Consider the following 16523-nt stretch of genomic DNA (forward strand, 5'->3'; position numbering starts at 1 on the left):
GACGATAATAAGGTCTGTGCAGGCCGGCTGAGCGCAACGTCTTTTGTTAGCAGATCTCCCAGAAGACAGCTGACTGAAAGCCTTAGCTGGTAGAGTGCTTAAAGAATGAAATTGCAAATGCAGACGTAAATTCACAACTAAATGTGTCTTTACTCAGATACCTGGATTTTGTGATGAGGGGCTTCATACTCGCATACCGCATATGGATGGCTTTGTCAGCTGCGATGTGTTTGTTGGATACAGAGCTGTCTATCGAATCAGCTTTGCCATGGCAGTGTTCTTCTTTCTCCTCTCTCTGCTCATGATAGAAGTGAAAACAAGTAATGATCCAAGAGCCTCGGTACACAATGGGTATGTGTGTGAGCCAGCTGTCTCGTCTTCCAGCTGGTTTCCTCTCTCAAGTTTCTTTGCTGAACACAGTGGCAAATTGTTTACGTGTACATTGACAGCCTCCAGTTTCTTTTGAACTGAATACAGAGTAAAGCTTTAGTCTCCTAAAAAGCTTCCTATTTATGTAACATGTTCAATGTACTGGTAATGCTTGGAGGTTGGGTAACCTCGGAGCCGGTGCTCTGGGCACCCCTCTGTGTTTCCACAGGGATGCTAGATTTCAGTTAGTTTATATCGCCATCCTTGCGCCGACTCTAGTGCTCATTGGGTCATTCACCAGGCCAGTCTGACTCAGTAATCCAGCAGAAACTGGTTTCTGATTCACTGATTTAACTGGGTTAGTTCTGGGCTGGATGACTGAATTGTCATAGAGTCATTTAATTTGAAAGGGACCTTTGGAGATCATACGATCCAGCCCCCTGGTTACAGCAGGTTATTCGGGGTCTTGTCTAGTTGAGTTTTGAATGTCTCAAAGGATGGGGATGCTTTGACCCCTCTGGGCAGCCTGTGCAATTTCTTGCAATATCCGATTGTAGTTTCTCTTTTTGCAACTTGCATATGTTGCCTCTTGTCCTTCCACTGCGCACCTGCAAGAAGAGTCTGGTTTTGTCGTCTTTCCACCTTCCCTTTAGGCAGTTGAAAACAGCAATTAGATCTCCCTTTTCCCTTCTCCAAGCTGAACGGCGCAGAGTTAGCCTTCCTCCCTGCGAGGATGAGCTGCTGACTCACGTTCAGCATCTTTATCTGTAATCCCACTGAACACAACTTTTTGTTCTTTAAATTTCTGTTAGACACTCATCTACGTACAGCAAGCTGCTTGCAGACCGCGTAAAACATGACTATTGCGTGCAGAGTAAGACCAATATTTTCAACTTATATCTTCTTTTAAAGGTTCTGGTTCTTCAAAATAGCTGCCATTGTGGCTATCATGGTTGGAGCGTTTTACATTCCTGAAGGGCCTTTCACAAGAGGTACAGTTAATACGTCATCATGGAATTCTGTTTAATGAACCTTTTCACAGATTTACCAGGCTATAGTTGTGACAGTTATCTTGTAAAAGACAGAGATTTCTGTCCTACTTCATTAGAGTATCTTGGTTCATCCGGTATTTTGGTGACCAACTGAAGTTATGGCAATAAGCAATCTCTTTTCAAGTGCATAGATGGTGTGTGTTAATAATTTGGTACTCCATGACACGATCGCTACTGGGCTGAGTCTTCTGACACTCTTTAGATTAGAGGCAGCTCAGAACACTGACAAGTGCTAAATACTTCCCTGGAGTCTCTGAAAAATCTGTGCAAGAAACCTTTACTGTCTGGCCACATCACAGGAACTTGAAAGGGTGGTTGGTCCTCGAAGAAATGTGGCATGATGGTACTTATGTGTGCAAAGATGCCTTGTGTTAGAGCTTGCGTTCATTCGGAAAACGTTGGGCTAAATATTCCCATGCTCAGCTTGACTAGCATAGGCTGCACCCTTGAATAGCTGGGACTTCTCGCATGCTTCTGCAGGATGGAGGCCAAAGTGATTAACAGCATCTGCATTTCTGAATATAGTTTCAGATTTTTTCATTATTTGTCTGCAGTATAATTAGAAGCTTTTTATTTTATTTTATTTTTTTAAACTGGGGTAGCATGCAAATGATGAAAGCTAACCCTGTTTTTCTTGCTCCCTTTTCTAGCTTGGTTTGCTATTGGTATTTGTGGAGCCTTCTGCTTCATTCTTATCCAGCTGGTGCTTCTTGTGGACTTTGCTCATTCCTGGAATGAAAACTGGGTTGAGAGAATGGAGGAGGGAAATTCTAAATGTTGGTATGCAGGTAGGAATCTTAACCTGTAAAGGATTTGTTTCTGCTGGCCAGTACTCTGCAGAACATCACTTACTAGTTTGCAAACATACCTAGAATTACACTCCACAGTCTCCTTGAGTCATAACTGTAAACATTTGGAATTAATAGCTGCAGTGTTGCCTTTTTCTCATTAAATAAAATGTAAAATATTTTAGGCTTGTGATTAGCAGATCTGACAGTCATAACAAACAACGCTTGCCTAGTTTGCAGTGTGAGTGCAGAGCTAGTAGCCTGGATCTCTAAATTTGCTCTGCCACCTCCCCTACCGAGGTCCTCAGGAAGTCAGTTATGTCGATGACAGTGGCTGCAGTACAACACAAAGCATGCCTCAGCACACGCTCCCAAGCTGACCGCTAAATTACAAAGTGCTAATTGTTGTGGTTCTTCGCTCATAGCTATGGATGCTGCAACAGCATTTTGTAGCTTCTCATAAAGAATGTAGCAGAATGGAAATGAAAATGGGTGGTCTCTAGCATAGAAGGGGGAATTCAGGGCTTATAAATAGCCCATGAGAAGTGTGCGAAGAGCACTCTCATTTTGACACCGTGACTTGACATCAGTTAAACCAATTAAACTGCCGCTGAAAGGCAGGTCTTATTCCCCTGAGGGCACCATCGGCTTCCCTCTGAGCTACACTACTTAGTGAGCCAAAGCAGAAATTTAGCCATACCTAATAGAAATGCGTTCTGCTAGTCTAGTTTTCTGAGCCAGGCTTCCAAGTGAGGAAGAGGGACTGTCTCATTACAGTGGTAGCTGGTCATTAAATCACCTTAGATGTACTGTTAAACTACATGTGTATTGTAACAGTTAATTTTTTTTTCCCTCCAGCTCTGCTGTCCTGTACAAGCTTGTTCTATGCCTTGTCGCTGGTTTTTGTGGTGCTTTTCTATGTTTTTTACACAAAGCCTGATGACTGCACTGAGAACAAGTTCTTCATAAGCATTAATATCATCCTGTGCATTGCTGTCTCCATTGTTTCTACCCTTCCAAAAGTTCAGGTATTATTTTTCTCTGCTATTTTCTTCTGACATACAAAGCAGGGAAGTAAGAAGGATGTAGTACCAATTCAGTCAGACATAAAACTTCAAAATTTGGCTATCATCATAGCTATGCTAGCTAGGAGCATTTTAAAAAAAAAAAAATCTTACTCTGAAACCAATGCACTACGTAGTGACATATTTCCTGAAGATAGGCTTTTTTTGGCTAACATTGTTTTGGACTTTGTTTCCGTGTGGGGCACTGCTGGCATGGTTTTAGTGGTGAAGGTTCTGGCAGAACAGAGAAACCCGTTAGGGAAAAGCAAAACAAGCTGGGAATTTATTGGCTTAATACTGTGGCTTTGAAATTATGGGTAAGCGTGTTTAGTATGAGAGGAAGCTTGCGTGTTACTTAATTCCGAACTGGTATTACTCAAATAAATCACATGCTAGATTCATATCTACAAAACTGTTAACAAGTTGGGATTAACTCGGTAAAAAGCCATAACCAAGTCTTGGGCACAGAAAAATTGGATTTGGTTTGCTTATTCCTTCCATGTTTGAGTTGCTCACTGCATAAATTGTATTAGTCTGAGTTTCTTCTGGTCTTTTAAACATAGAACAAAACTCACTGCACTTCTAAAAAATAAAGTTTTTCACGCTAATAATTGTTGAATCTGTGGCAGTAGGGCGAAACTATCCACCTATAGGTAGAACTTGCCCTTTTGACCTTGGCTTGCTATTCTGTCCTTGAACAGGAACATCAGCCTCGCTCTGGCCTCCTCCAGTCCTCTGTTATCACGCTCTACACCATGTATCTCACTTGGTCAGCCATGTCCAATGAGCCTGGTAAGCAACAGGCTGTCGAGTAACAACATACTTTGGTGTGAAAGCAGAAGCTGTTGATGGGGCTTGCAGTTATTACAGATCACTGTGTGGGGATTGCTGATCGGTCTAGGTAAAAATCTAGTGAGGCAGCAAAGCTGACTTTACTGAAACCATCAAATTTCCAGAACTAAACTGGGGTATTTTTGAGGGGAAAGAAAAGTGTCAGGGCATTCTGATTTTATTTGTTTATTACACCCTTGCCTAGCTCACAGGAAGGAAAAATATTCCATGTCATTGCTGCCTCTGGGGAATTGAAGAGATCAGCAGTTAAAGGGAATGAAAAATTGCAAGCTTATCTGTCACCTTTTCTTAGCTAAATGCTGGCAAAGCTCATCTCTCTTTAATCTGCCTCGAAATCCCTCTCAGAACGAAGCTGTAACCCAAGTTTGCTGAACATCATTACCCAGATAGCTACACCCACAGTTGTTCCGGCAAATACCACCGTCGTACCTGCTACTCCAGCTCCGCCCAAGTCCCTGCAGTGGTGGGATGCCCAGAGTGTTGTTGGATTGGTTATCTTTGTCCTTTGCCTCTTGTATTCCAGGTAGGATCTGCACTGCTATCAAATGATAAACAATAGGGATTTGTCTGCTTTTTTGTTTGAATCTGGGTCCAGTGAAAAATGTACCTGTATTTACTCATATCCAGCTGCGGTCTCAGGCCTAAGCCCAAATATGGCTAATAAAACTGCGTTCTGTTTTGTGGATGAGGATAGGCTTTATTAGCCCAATTCAGATAACAGAACAAAATGTGTTATGGGATCCGGACTAGGAACACTGTTTAACTATGTTAACAAAAGCTTGGATGAAAACAGAGCTCTTCGAGGAGCTTCCTTGTATTTCCAGATGGATTTGAAAAATGTTATTTGCTAGTCCCAGACGTCCATTGTGGTCTGCTGCTTGTTTATTAGCAAACATAGCTAACTGAAGAGGGAGTTCTTAACCACGTCTATCTTTGGGTTACACTGCAGCATTCGCTCTTCAAGTAACAGCCAGGTGAACAAGCTGACACTGTCTGGGAGTGACAGTGCCATTCTGGAGGAGGCTGTGGGAACAGGCAGTGGGGCTGCAGAGGAAGGAGAAGTGCGCCGTGTCATGGATAATGAGAAGGATGGTGTTCAGTACAGCTACACCTTCTTTCACTTCATGCTCTTCCTTGCCTCCCTTTACATCATGATGACGCTCACAAACTGGTACAGGTAAGAGCGAGACAGAAAGTGATGGGTTGTACATACCAGACAGTGTTTCTAGGTGGACAGGAGACTCCTGCCCTATAGGCTACTCCTGCCCAGCTGGTTAAAGTGCTGTCCCTATGCCAGTTGCACTGGAGTTGTGCCTTCTCAATTTTGTGTTGCTGAATGAGATGTAAAAAACCTGTAGAAAAAGCCAAGATCAGCAGCTGTAGTCCTAGTGGACTGCTTCACAGCTGCAAGGGCAGAAAGTGTGGTGACCGTCCTTCAGATACGCAAGCAGCAGGAAGGATACATACCAAACTGGCTTAGGGTGGCCTCCTGGGAAGTTTGTCAGAGGCCAGCCTAATGTTACTGGCTCTTCACCCTGGGAAAGATGTGCAGGGACAGCCATACATGCCACTTAAATGGAGATATGATTTCCTAGATCTGTTGGGAGCACTTGGACATATCCTTTGTTGCTGCAGCTTACAACTGCTTTCCCCAAGACTGCTGTATTGTATAAATTAGCAAATATGCTTACAGAGCAGCAGCCATCAGGAGCCTATTGCATAGCTCACTGAAAGATTTCCTTTAGGAGTAGCACATCAACATATGCAACCAGGAAATTCCTGGTTTAGTTGTCTCACCACACTCCTCCCACAAAGGCTCTTGCATTGGAGTGTCCCAAATCATCGTTCTACCTTCAGATTCATATGAGAGATAGCAAGGAATAGTGGAAGGTGCCTTCTATATCTATTAACTGGCTTCTTTACTTTTTAGCCCTGATGCAGATTTTAAAACAATGACAAGTAAGTGGCCAGCCGTGTGGGTGAAGATAACCTCCAGCTGGGTTTGTCTCCTTCTCTATCTTTGGACCCTAGTGGCTCCTCTTGTCCTTACTAATAGGGACTTCAGTTAAATTACTGCACCTGTCTGAGCTTACAGAAGTGGGGAACTTTTTGCTGAAAGCCAAAATGTTCATGTATTGCTTTAGTTATAGTATGTTACTGTTTCTTATGTTAATAAGAACATGCAAGTGGATAGAAAGTTACGTGATGCATAATGCTTGATGCAGAATCAAAATTATTACCAGTTATCTTTCTATTTTAACATTGTCGTGTTATCTTATTGCTGCATTTTTAAAATTCACTACAGCTGTGCTGGAAAGCACAAAAGAAAATATCTGTTCTGTCCAATAGCCACAACCTTTCTATTGAATAGAAGTAACATTTAGCTAAATAAGAAGTAATATATTTTAAAGAACAATTATATTCAGCATAATGCACTAGTATGCTGACACTTCAGTTCCTGGAAGTGTAAGCCATGCTACTTGATTTCTACATTCCACTGCAAAAGTTTATTTAAAGCAAAAGTTTATTTAAATTATACTTAACCTTCCTGTGTTGTGGCAACCCCCCCCTTTATTCCTCACCAAAAGAGCAGAACTTTGAGGTTGAAAAATTGGTTAACTCTAATTCCTGTTAAGAACAAACTTGCCCTTTCTAAGAGGCAACTTCTATGGTAACTTCTTTTTTAGTACGTTTGCCAAATATTGAGTGGTAAGTGTATGACTAGCTTAAACTACTTTATGATTATGGTGGGAAAAATAGAGCTTCTAATTGATTTCAGTTGTCTAATATGCTTATAAAAATAACGTACATGAAATGATTATTATTGGCACTAAGGCATTTGCACTGTAAACTCATTTGAATAAAGCAGACTAACTACTGAAACTGTCACAGCTCTGTTGAGAAGCGTCAAGAAGCAGCAGTTATTCTCCAATGCAAAATACTACATACAACGATTAAAATGCTAATTAGCTGCTGCAGTGTCCAGCTGGATGTTTTCTCCATACAGCAAATAGTAAGTCATATTATATTTCTTTTGAAACAAACAGCATCTTCCACGGGATTCTCTGAATGTCAGATCCTATTCCTTGAAGCTGCTCAGGCAGATTTGTTCAAGTAAAATTTAGTTCTGCAGAAGGAAGCAACACCTTTTTCTAATGTAAGGCTGTGGCAATTATAGTTTGTTGCAACAGTGTGTTTAGTGTGGAACTAAGTATATGTCACTATTGACTTTTACAATAAGACACCCCAAGACAACACAAGGCAAACATTTAAAATATCAAATTAGCAGCTGTTACAGTGTGTTTAATCACCTAGTCATGCATCATAAAATTACACATTTTGACCACTCCATTTTATAAAATGCAATATAAAAATAAATTTTGTCAAAATAAGATGTACACTTAACCACCCAACACCTCTAGGCCCACATACAACAGAAGGCAAAATTATTAGTTTGAATAACACTATGATTAACTCATGCCAAAGTGAGATTTAACAAAAAAATACTTCACCCAGTTCCTGAAAATACCTCAGGGTTTGTAACACCCATTTGCAAGAGTATAAATTCAAGTACTTTTATGTACAGTATGCAGCTACCTTTTGTCCCGCTTAATGCCAAAAGCCATGGCTGCCCAATGCAGTTCAAGTATCTTTCCTTATTATGTGTTGGATTTGGCAGGGATGGCTTATGTACTGGGCAAGGCATATAACCTCTGGAAACAAAGTTATTTCAAGTGGAAAAAAGCACAGATCAGTTTCAGTGCTATGAAAAAAAAAAAAAACAAACAAAAAACTCCCTGTAAGCTTTTCCTATCTCTTATTTTGCAGATAAGGAGACTCTATACTTAAAACGAGTGTTTATTTTTCAGATGCTGACATGAGAAATCTTGGGAACAAACTGATTTCTTTGCTAGTAAGCGCTAAAGCTGAAAGAGCATTCTCAGCTCAGTAGTCAGGCGCATATAAGACAGCCGTGCTTTCTATAAGACAAGCCAAGCGCTGGTTACAAACCTAAAAAAAGGGTAGAGATACAGCTCAATAAAGTTGCAACTCTCTCTGTCTCAGTTCTAAAGCCAAGAAAGAGCAAATTAGGAGTAACAGTTAGATGCTTGACAAAAGTAAGCCTGGCTTAGTTCAAGCATCCTGACAACTGCCCAGCAGCCAGCTTTAGGAAAAAGAATTTCTGGAGGCATAACACGGGCTATTTTCAGCATTGATAATGTAGCCTTATTATTATGTTTAAATCATATGCTTTATTCTTAGTTTCTCTGTGAGGAGAGGAGAAAAGGGGAGGGAGAGATGGATCTAGTTTGCCTACTATTTAAGGCATGCAAGAGAATACAAAAGCCTGAAAAGGGTTTGGTTTCTGTAGAGGTTCCTCAGCCTTCTGCTGAACACCACTAGATTTTTTTTTTTATTTGAAGGACACTGAATTGAATTTTGACTATTCAACCTCCCTCTCTAGTAGTTACATAAGGGGATCAAAGTAGCTGTTCTTACAGGTTAACTATCAAAATACCACCACTGCAAACCCTGCAGCACAACTAAGGAAAGAGTATCAAATACCAGTCATGCCTTCACCTCTAGGAAAAATGGTCCATCCTACTTTTTTTTTTTAAATTGTACATTGTGGCTGGAATTAAGAGGCACTAAAACAACATAAACACCAGTCTCTACGTTCCGGCAGTTAAACAGCATGGGCAGCCACTTACCTTTCTAAGTCCTGGTGCTGTGTGCTACTGTCTTGCTAGGTGGCACAAAGAACTGAATTAGTCTGCAAAACATGCAGCACATTCTGGTCACAAATGAGGAGGAAGTTGCTAGCAGTACTCTTTTACCTTACTTTAAGTAGCTGAAAATGGTATGGGTTTTTTCCTGCACTAAAGGTAACAGCTGTCAACGAAGAGCAAGAATTGACTTATAAAGGTAGGAAAAAATCGGATGCTTTCAGTGAGGGAAATTAATCTCTTCCCACCTTTATACTAAAACAGTTCAAGGGATGAGTTCCCTGCTCCCACAAATTCTGAATTACCACCCAGAAAAAAGCTTCATGGTGGTTTACCCCTTTTCAATACCCAGTTTCTTTTTAAAATGCTTGGACAACAAGTATGGCGTTTGCTGCCCCCTAGTTCCAGGATGAGGTCTGCTGCCAGATCAAGAAGTCATTACGTGGAAGAGGAGTCTTTTTTGGCAGTGCAATCATGCTGTAGGGGGATCGAGAGGAAGGCAGACGTTCAAAACAGAGTTTGGCACTTTGAAAAATGAATGTCTGAAATCCTCAAGATGCTGTAGTTTTCTATTTACATAAACATAACTGGTACCTATAATCACACTTGGCACTAAATAAAGATTTCATCCAGAGAAAGTGCTCTAGAGAAGTCTCCAGTTAGAAGGGATGTTCTTTGTCACCAAAGAGTGAAGTATTTCACCTTGAAGTAATTGGGTGTGCTTTCCTGGTCCTAGTGAGGTTTCCCATCTCCACACTATTATAGTGCAGAAAAACATGTGCAACAGTATGCTGACAGTTAAGTTCTAATTCAAGACCATTAAACAGATTGAACTTGGGGAGTGGGAACAGCTTATTTAGACATAGGTATCTTACCCTGATTTGACATCGGAGTCTTAGTTCTGTCTCTAGACAAAGACCTAGAAACACAGGCATACAAGCTACAGGTAAATATTAGAGATGATTAAAGTCTAACCTCATACAGGAACATGACAACCAAAGACAAAAGAGGTCAACAGAGTTGAAAATAAAGTTGTAACTTTTCACAAAAGAGCCAACAAGCACAGTGAACAAAATGCTACAATACCAGGAAATTTAAGAATGTGCTTTCAAATAGCCTGTCTGCATTTGGTTTCACAGACTTAAACTCAAATTCTGCCCAAAGTAACAAGCTAAAGAAGCACCTTGCTGTCTTACATGAAGTATTGCCTTCTATACATCATATGCCAACTGCTACAAAGCCTCCTTACAAATTCTGTTGTAAGAGTTACTTACCGAATTCCTCCTCACAACCAGCTGAAGAAGAGAACAACTGATAATGTGGGAAGGTGGCTGACATACATTTTTCTTATTTGGTCCTGAACCTCATTATTTGAAGCTGTATCCAATCACAAGGCTTAGTACCTGATCTGAAAAACTTCCTGTTTTCTGAAAACGAAGATTGCATCTGTTTATAATAAGCCTTAGTATAGATGTTGTAGTAGTTAATCCACCAGTTATAGTTCTTCCTACTGTGAGGCAGTTTCAGAGATGATCCCCATACTGATATTCATGGATAAGAGAGTTTTGCTCTGTATTAATTTAAGCCAAATATTCATTGAGATATTTCAGAAATGCCAACTCACAGTCTGAACCAAGTGACAGAGGACAGGCCAAGTTTGACTTTTATGGTTTCAAGCAATCTTCACTGACAGAACTACATTTTGCAGGGTTCAAAAGCAATTTTCTTGTCTTGGATTACTGGTGTTTTCGGAAGGGGAAGGGATGGTCACAAAACTAGTAAATCATCATTGTCACTTTTCACCTGGGCAGGGAGGGGATAAGATACTATCAATCAAGCTTACCATCCTGCAATGTATTTTTTTTATCATTAGAAAGAATAGGCATCATTCACACAGAGGCTGATGAGCCTCAAGTATTCTACATAACTTGTGCTCTTTGCCTTTATCCTCCCCGAACTCTGCCCTGCCCCCGTTGTGCCCTCTTCAGCTTCCTTTGGTTCTACAGTGTAAAGTGCCTCAGCAGTCTGTTCCTAAACTGCAGGTTTAGGAGTAAGGCAGAGTTCACATCATCACCTAGCAGAACAGATCTTAACGGTGCTGGAAAACTTCCCTTCACTGGTTTGTTAATAACAGTAATAGAGCTGAGGTTTCATGCCTCGCAGAGAATCATCACATTGCTTTTCATCAGCATCCCCACTCACTAGCATGTCATGGGGAGAGCTGTCACACGGGAGAACCAGCTGTGAGAAATCATGCAGAAAGTCCTCTTCAGAGGCTAGCAGCAGCTCATTCCATGCGGAGATGTCCAGCTTCCCTGAAGTACCACCATACTCTTCAGGAAGGATCACTGGAGGAATGTTTTGATGAAGGGAATTGAGATCACAGCCATGGAGAAAAAACTGAAGAAAGCAAAAGAGAGCTTTAATAGTGCATATCAAACACTTTACAGCAAGTTACTGAAACAATCAGCTAACAAGCTTATTTTGAGCTAAAGAGCAAACTTTAGAAGTGATGTCATTATGGGCAAGTGGCAGCATACAACATTGGGCAGGTGCAGCTAGACACACTAGTGAGAGAAGCCTGGAGACGATCCAAGCCTAGTGCAGCTTAAATCCCAGCAAGAGAGACTTGACATTTCCTAGTCTGTGCAGAGGTTCAAAATTCAACTTGTCCCCAGGTTCATTCATGGGATTGGAAGTACTTAACCTTGTGGAAAAGGTGGAAAAAAGCATCATCCTTTGCAACTACATCCAGTCCTATGGCGAGAATATTAGTGCCATGCAGGACACTTGCATAAGGAAGAAGAGCAAGGAAGGAGCAACACAGATTTCCTGCGACACCACCTCATAAACAAAGTGTTACTTGCCAAGATAATCCAACCCCAGGGATGGAATTAGTGTCCTGAATACATAGCATATGTACTAAAGATCCATGCTAATGTTATGCCAATATTAAATTCCTCAAAGCTTTTCTCTCATGAAGAATTGGTCCCAACAGGCATATTTTTAAAAATTAAAGCAGAAAGGACCAGTTAGATCAAGTAAATGGCACCAACATTTTTCTAGCTGTGAGGTTTTTCAACAATTCTTACTTGCAGCGGCCAAGCAAGGTACTTACAAACATTAATGTTAAAATGACACAAATCCTTACCCGGTTTGCTATCTTTTCCTTCAGAAAAGGCTTGATGATTGCAAAAATGCCTTTGAATATACGAGGCTCATTTATTATGTTAACAGCTTTTATTCGAATGGGGAATCCATCCTGAAGGGTAAAGAAGATTTTTATAATGCAGTTTAAAAAACATTTGCCATCTTTCTCTTTTTAAAATCTCCTGAGACTGACTGCCAGCACAACCCACTGGCTCCCAAACTTTCATCTGAGGTAACAACATAAACCAATATGGCAACAGAAATGCACCTTGTAAGAGGGAATAGTCTTAGGATGAGATCTGTGAGCATAAAAATAAAGTCAAGAGACAAGAAAACCTTGCATCGAGAAACATACTACTGTCAGTAAATCTACATTTCTTATGCTGTTCTCCATCTCCCCTGATGAAGACACTTGGGTAATCACCGTCCTTCGGGTATTCCCAAGCCTGATAAGGATGCAGTTACAAAGTGATGACCCTAGCTTCTGAGGGGTGCACCACGCTCAGAGCCAGAGCAGGCTGGTTGTAACGGTGTGTCCAACTACAAGACTTGGTGCCCAAGATACTCTAAAATGTGTTTTTATATAAGGAAGAATTCCAGTATCACTATTTTTCTGCCATTCCAACTATTCTGTCATGCTAACTGCAAAAGACAACCAGGCTGTGCTGCCAACAGAACACACAGTGTCTCCTATAGAAGACAATTTAAAACAGTTAGTTATGGGATTTCTGCTGGAGAAATTCATTTGCAGAATCATTTTTCCAAGGCAAAAGCTCATGATCAGCAATTAAGGTCTCACGTGCCACAGTGAAGTTTCTTTCCCTTATAACCAGCTCTACATACACAAAGCAAGCAGTCAATGCTTGGAGTGGAGAGCAGATAACATGCACTGCAGGAGTATTTTTCTCCTTATGAAGGTTGGTGAATTAGCTCACCTTTATAAGAGATGCAGCTCAGGAAGTTTGATCCAACACATTTATACACCACCCATACCTTTATGTCCTTTGACAAGTTCAGCTTTTGTTTTGTGAATAGCTTCCACTAATAACAGCAGGACACTCATCACTTTATTTGTGCAAATTAAATATGGGCTCAGACAGTTAAATGACACATTTAGGTCATAATTTAAAGGAGTGAGTTCTTACGTAGGCATTCATAAACTCACTAGTCTCATTTCCTTAAAAATCCCCTGATTCCCCCTACCCTTCCTTCTCCCCCCACAGATACAACAAAGAACATAACCAGCTCAGGCCAGAATAAAAGTAATGGGGAAACGAACCCATTCAAGAGAAGTCTTCCTCATCTCACTCCTCCAGATAGCATGGTAGAACATCACGTAAAATCATCAGACCTTCCTGCAACTTGGCCAGGTTACTCCTCGCTCCTTTCACCTCCCTGTTTTGTACAACTCCACTTGTGCTTACACCCTTGCTCTAACTTGCTCTCCATCATTTTCCTTCCAAACATCTAGTCGGAGATCCTTTTTCTTACTGTCTCTTTTGCTGCCTCCTATGCTGAAGAAGCCTCTCTTCCTTCAGGGAGTGGATGGAAATCCTCCTCAAATCGCACCCATTCAAAAGTCCTCTCTGCAAAATTCTTGCAGCAGTACTTGAACTTGCACTTGCCCAGCGGTCAGCTCCATCTCAGCTGACAGGAACCATTTAAATAATGAGCCACTCCTCAGCATTCAGGAAAAACGGTGTCTTCTCTCTAACTGTAATTCACTGCTCACTCTCTTCCTTGCCACTACCTAGTGGAACTTCTTTTTTCTGTTCCAACTCAAAGTTTGCGTTTCTAATGCAAGTTTAGTTTTAGGGATGCAAAAGTCAAAAAAGGGCAAGTGAGGTAAGTTGGCAAGGGTGTGAGAAACTGGCTGGGCAGAGACATGTTTTAACTCTGCTAGTAAAAGCCAAGACGCTTAAGTTTCTGGTGACATAGTCAAGAACTCTAGACACAGAAGCAGTCATTTACAATGCACAAGCTTATTTTCCCACCAGTTCAGGTCTTACCTGAAGAATTCCAATCACTTTTTTGGCTACAAAAGGACCAAAATGAGACGCCTTAGATAAGCTGACTCCTTTGTAGTCTGCCAGGATTACAATTCCATTCACCTGGGTCTCTTCGGACTGAATGAGTTTTTCTAACGTTAAGTATATGGCACGAATGTTCTCAGTAATCGGATAATTACTGGGTGTCCATCTGTCTGAGGTTACAAGACATGGATGGTAAGTCGGAGAGTAAATATAAGCTAACAATACACATTCCAAAAACTGATTTTCTATTTTCCTGGACTCTTAAAAGTTAGTCTTTAATAGCCACAGTCCTAGTTCAGAGCAGCCTTTCTTAAGCAAGAGATAAAATGGCAACTCGTGTTTACTTCAGGGAGCAAAGGCAATGGTTTTAAGAACCCCGTTCTCCACCCAGCACAGCTTATTAGAAGCAGTTTCAGCTCAGAAAGAAAGCAGGTAAATGGAAAAGAAGAGAATGAATGAAGACAAATTTACAGCAAGCCTGGCAGCACCAAAAGCACACGGAAGGCTCCGATTGTGTACAGGGGAGTCAAAGCCATAGGCTCCTCTCTCCATTTATTGTCAAAACAAATTACAAGCTCCTAACTGTAGGTCAGCAGCCCTGTTTCAGTTTGAGTTACTACACATTACTTTTTCTTGCATCACCTAATATTTCATCAACCCACCTCACTGCATTTTCATTTTGACATAACTGCAAGTATTGCTGACACAGGAGAAGGAACTGGTATAACGTTGGCTAACGACAAACATGTCCCTTCACAAGTTAGCTTTTCAAATTTCAAAGAGAACCCACGTACTCTGTGTAGGTAACCACTGTTCACAGGAGAGCAGGAAACAGATTTTTGGCCCAGACACACCTCGAAGACAGAGAACAAAGACATTCATGCGTTTCAGTACCTGGACGGATGCAGACGACATGGCGTCCCTCTGGGTCCAGACGAGGCAGCACAGTGACAAAACCAGACTCTAGGACAGGCTTTATTGCGGACGGCTTCAAGTTATTGAAGACCTCAGGCCAGCTCCTCCTACAGGTGTGGTAGTTCACCAGAAGCTGAAGTGCTCTATCATAATCAAATTTCCTGGCTCTGAGGAATCTTAGCAAAAAAGCATCGTCCAGGCAGGTCCCCAGGGAGGGATAGTCTTTGCACACCATATCTCGGAGTGCCTGCACATCACGGAGCCTCCATTCAGGTTTCTCTTGGAGCTCTTCCCGGGCTTTGGTAATGAGCTCAGGAGACAGCGAGCAAACATACTTTGGCCGACCTGGCAAGAACTCGTTGTCCGATGGAGTCCCCGCTGATGGACTTGTCCTGGTGCAGTCGCTGTCTCCGGACATAATGTAGCAGGAATCTGTCAAAAACCAAGCGCTACACATGACAAACAATCCTACGGACTAACAAGCATACTTATTATTTACATAGTTATTATGTCCTATATCCCTCCGTTTCCCGGCTGAGGAGACTGCCCTTCCAAGAACCGGCACTACAGCCAGAAGCACAGTTCAGACATTTTAATTCTCTTCCTAGGATTAGAAAGTGCAGTTTCTCTAATCTCTTTATCCTGCATAGCAGGTAGAAAACTACCTTGGATGAAACCTAACCAAATAAAAAAAAAAAAACCAACACAGGATTACACAGCTTCATTGCAAAATACAGAATTTAATTTGCCTTAACATTTATTTGCTATGTCCAATTAGAAACGAAAGCAAAGTAAACACATCCCAGTTAGGCAGGATTCTCACATTTGGTCGAATTACGGCCTCTTCTGAGAAACTCTCCTAGCTGAGCCCAGACAGCTGGGATTTTTCATTAACTTCTCTGGCAAATATGTGCATCGATCAGCACGTCTGCCCACATGAACGTTTTGAGCAATTCAGGAATATAAGAAATGGCTGCAGTTCACAGACTGGATGAGCAGGTGAGAAAATTACAGACTCTTATGCTAGCACTGCATGGGTATTATGGTAGGCTTAATCTAGTTTTCTGAACTGGGAGCTGAATTTCCAAATCCAGTAGCAAGTGGATGGAGACGAGTGAAAAATTATAAAACTACGAGCCTGGGTAGCTTGACCTGGGACTGAAAGGGAAAAATATGCCTTTTTTTCCTGCACTACTCCCATTCAGAGTCACTCAGAGCACACTGTACCACTCTTGGGTGTCACACAGGAATCACCTGTCAGAATACCTGTCCCACATAACCAGCTTCCTCCTGCAGTGAGAGACATCTGAATTGCTTACTTCTACCACACCTTCCCCAGGCTCCTCGGGGAAGGTCCCGGGGTGCCGGGACCACTCACAGGGATGTTCTTCACCTCATTACAGCCTGGGCTCTGCAGGACCCAAATCCTTGGCCCCTGCCCTGACAGCCTGAGTGTCTACCTGCAGGCAGCACAGGAGCCCCTGCGCCCTGCCAGTGCTCCTGGCACTGAGGTGGGCACAGGGGCCAGGAGGCCCCCAGAGCCTCTCAGCTCCAGCATTACCCCCCCCCCCCC

The 16523-nt window shown here is 41.8% G+C and overlaps 2 protein-coding genes across 3 annotated transcripts in view; one reads left to right on the plus strand and one right to left on the minus strand.

Moving 5' to 3' along the window:
- The window catches only part of SERINC3 (serine incorporator 3), a 7508-nt gene extending 496 nt beyond the window's left edge, over window positions 1-7012 (plus strand). The window contains exons 2-9 of the mRNA XM_009326713.1: window positions 158-351; window positions 1282-1361; window positions 2072-2209; window positions 3068-3237; window positions 3975-4065; window positions 4471-4648; window positions 5075-5302; window positions 6056-7012. Of these exons, the coding sequence (XP_009324988.1) occupies window positions 158-351; window positions 1282-1361; window positions 2072-2209; window positions 3068-3237; window positions 3975-4065; window positions 4471-4648; window positions 5075-5302; window positions 6056-6194 (1218 nt within the window). The 3' untranslated portion in view covers window positions 6195-7012. The remainder of the gene's footprint in view (window positions 1-157; window positions 352-1281; window positions 1362-2071; window positions 2210-3067; window positions 3238-3974; window positions 4066-4470; window positions 4649-5074; window positions 5303-6055) is intronic.
- A 403-nt stretch (window positions 7013-7415) lies between these two features.
- TTPAL (tocopherol (alpha) transfer protein-like) lies at window positions 7416-15378 on the minus strand. 2 transcript variants are annotated; one of them, XM_009326715.1, is made up of 6 exons: window positions 14930-15378; window positions 14012-14205; window positions 12004-12114; window positions 11055-11252; window positions 9728-9771; window positions 7416-8899 (listed from the first exon to the last, which is right to left on the minus strand). In XM_009326715.1, exons 1-5 carry the CDS (start codon window positions 15366-15368, stop codon window positions 9760-9762), a joined length of 954 nt encoding a protein of 317 aa, XP_009324990.1. In that variant the 5' UTR covers window positions 15369-15378; the 3' UTR covers window positions 7416-8899; window positions 9728-9759. The 2 variants fall into 2 exon arrangements, with proteins under 2 accessions (XP_009324990.1, XP_009324989.1); XM_009326714.1 differs by lacking the exons at window positions 7416-8899; window positions 9728-9771 and having other exon boundaries at window positions 9875-11252.
- Window positions 15379-16523: the final 1145 nt, after the last annotated feature.

The sequence above is a fragment of the Pygoscelis adeliae genome, unplaced genomic scaffold, assembly GCF_000699105.1.
Source record: "Pygoscelis adeliae isolate BGI_AS28 unplaced genomic scaffold, ASM69910v1 Scaffold286, whole genome shotgun sequence".
In the NCBI taxonomy this organism is placed as follows: Eukaryota; Metazoa; Chordata; class Aves; order Sphenisciformes; family Spheniscidae; genus Pygoscelis; species Pygoscelis adeliae.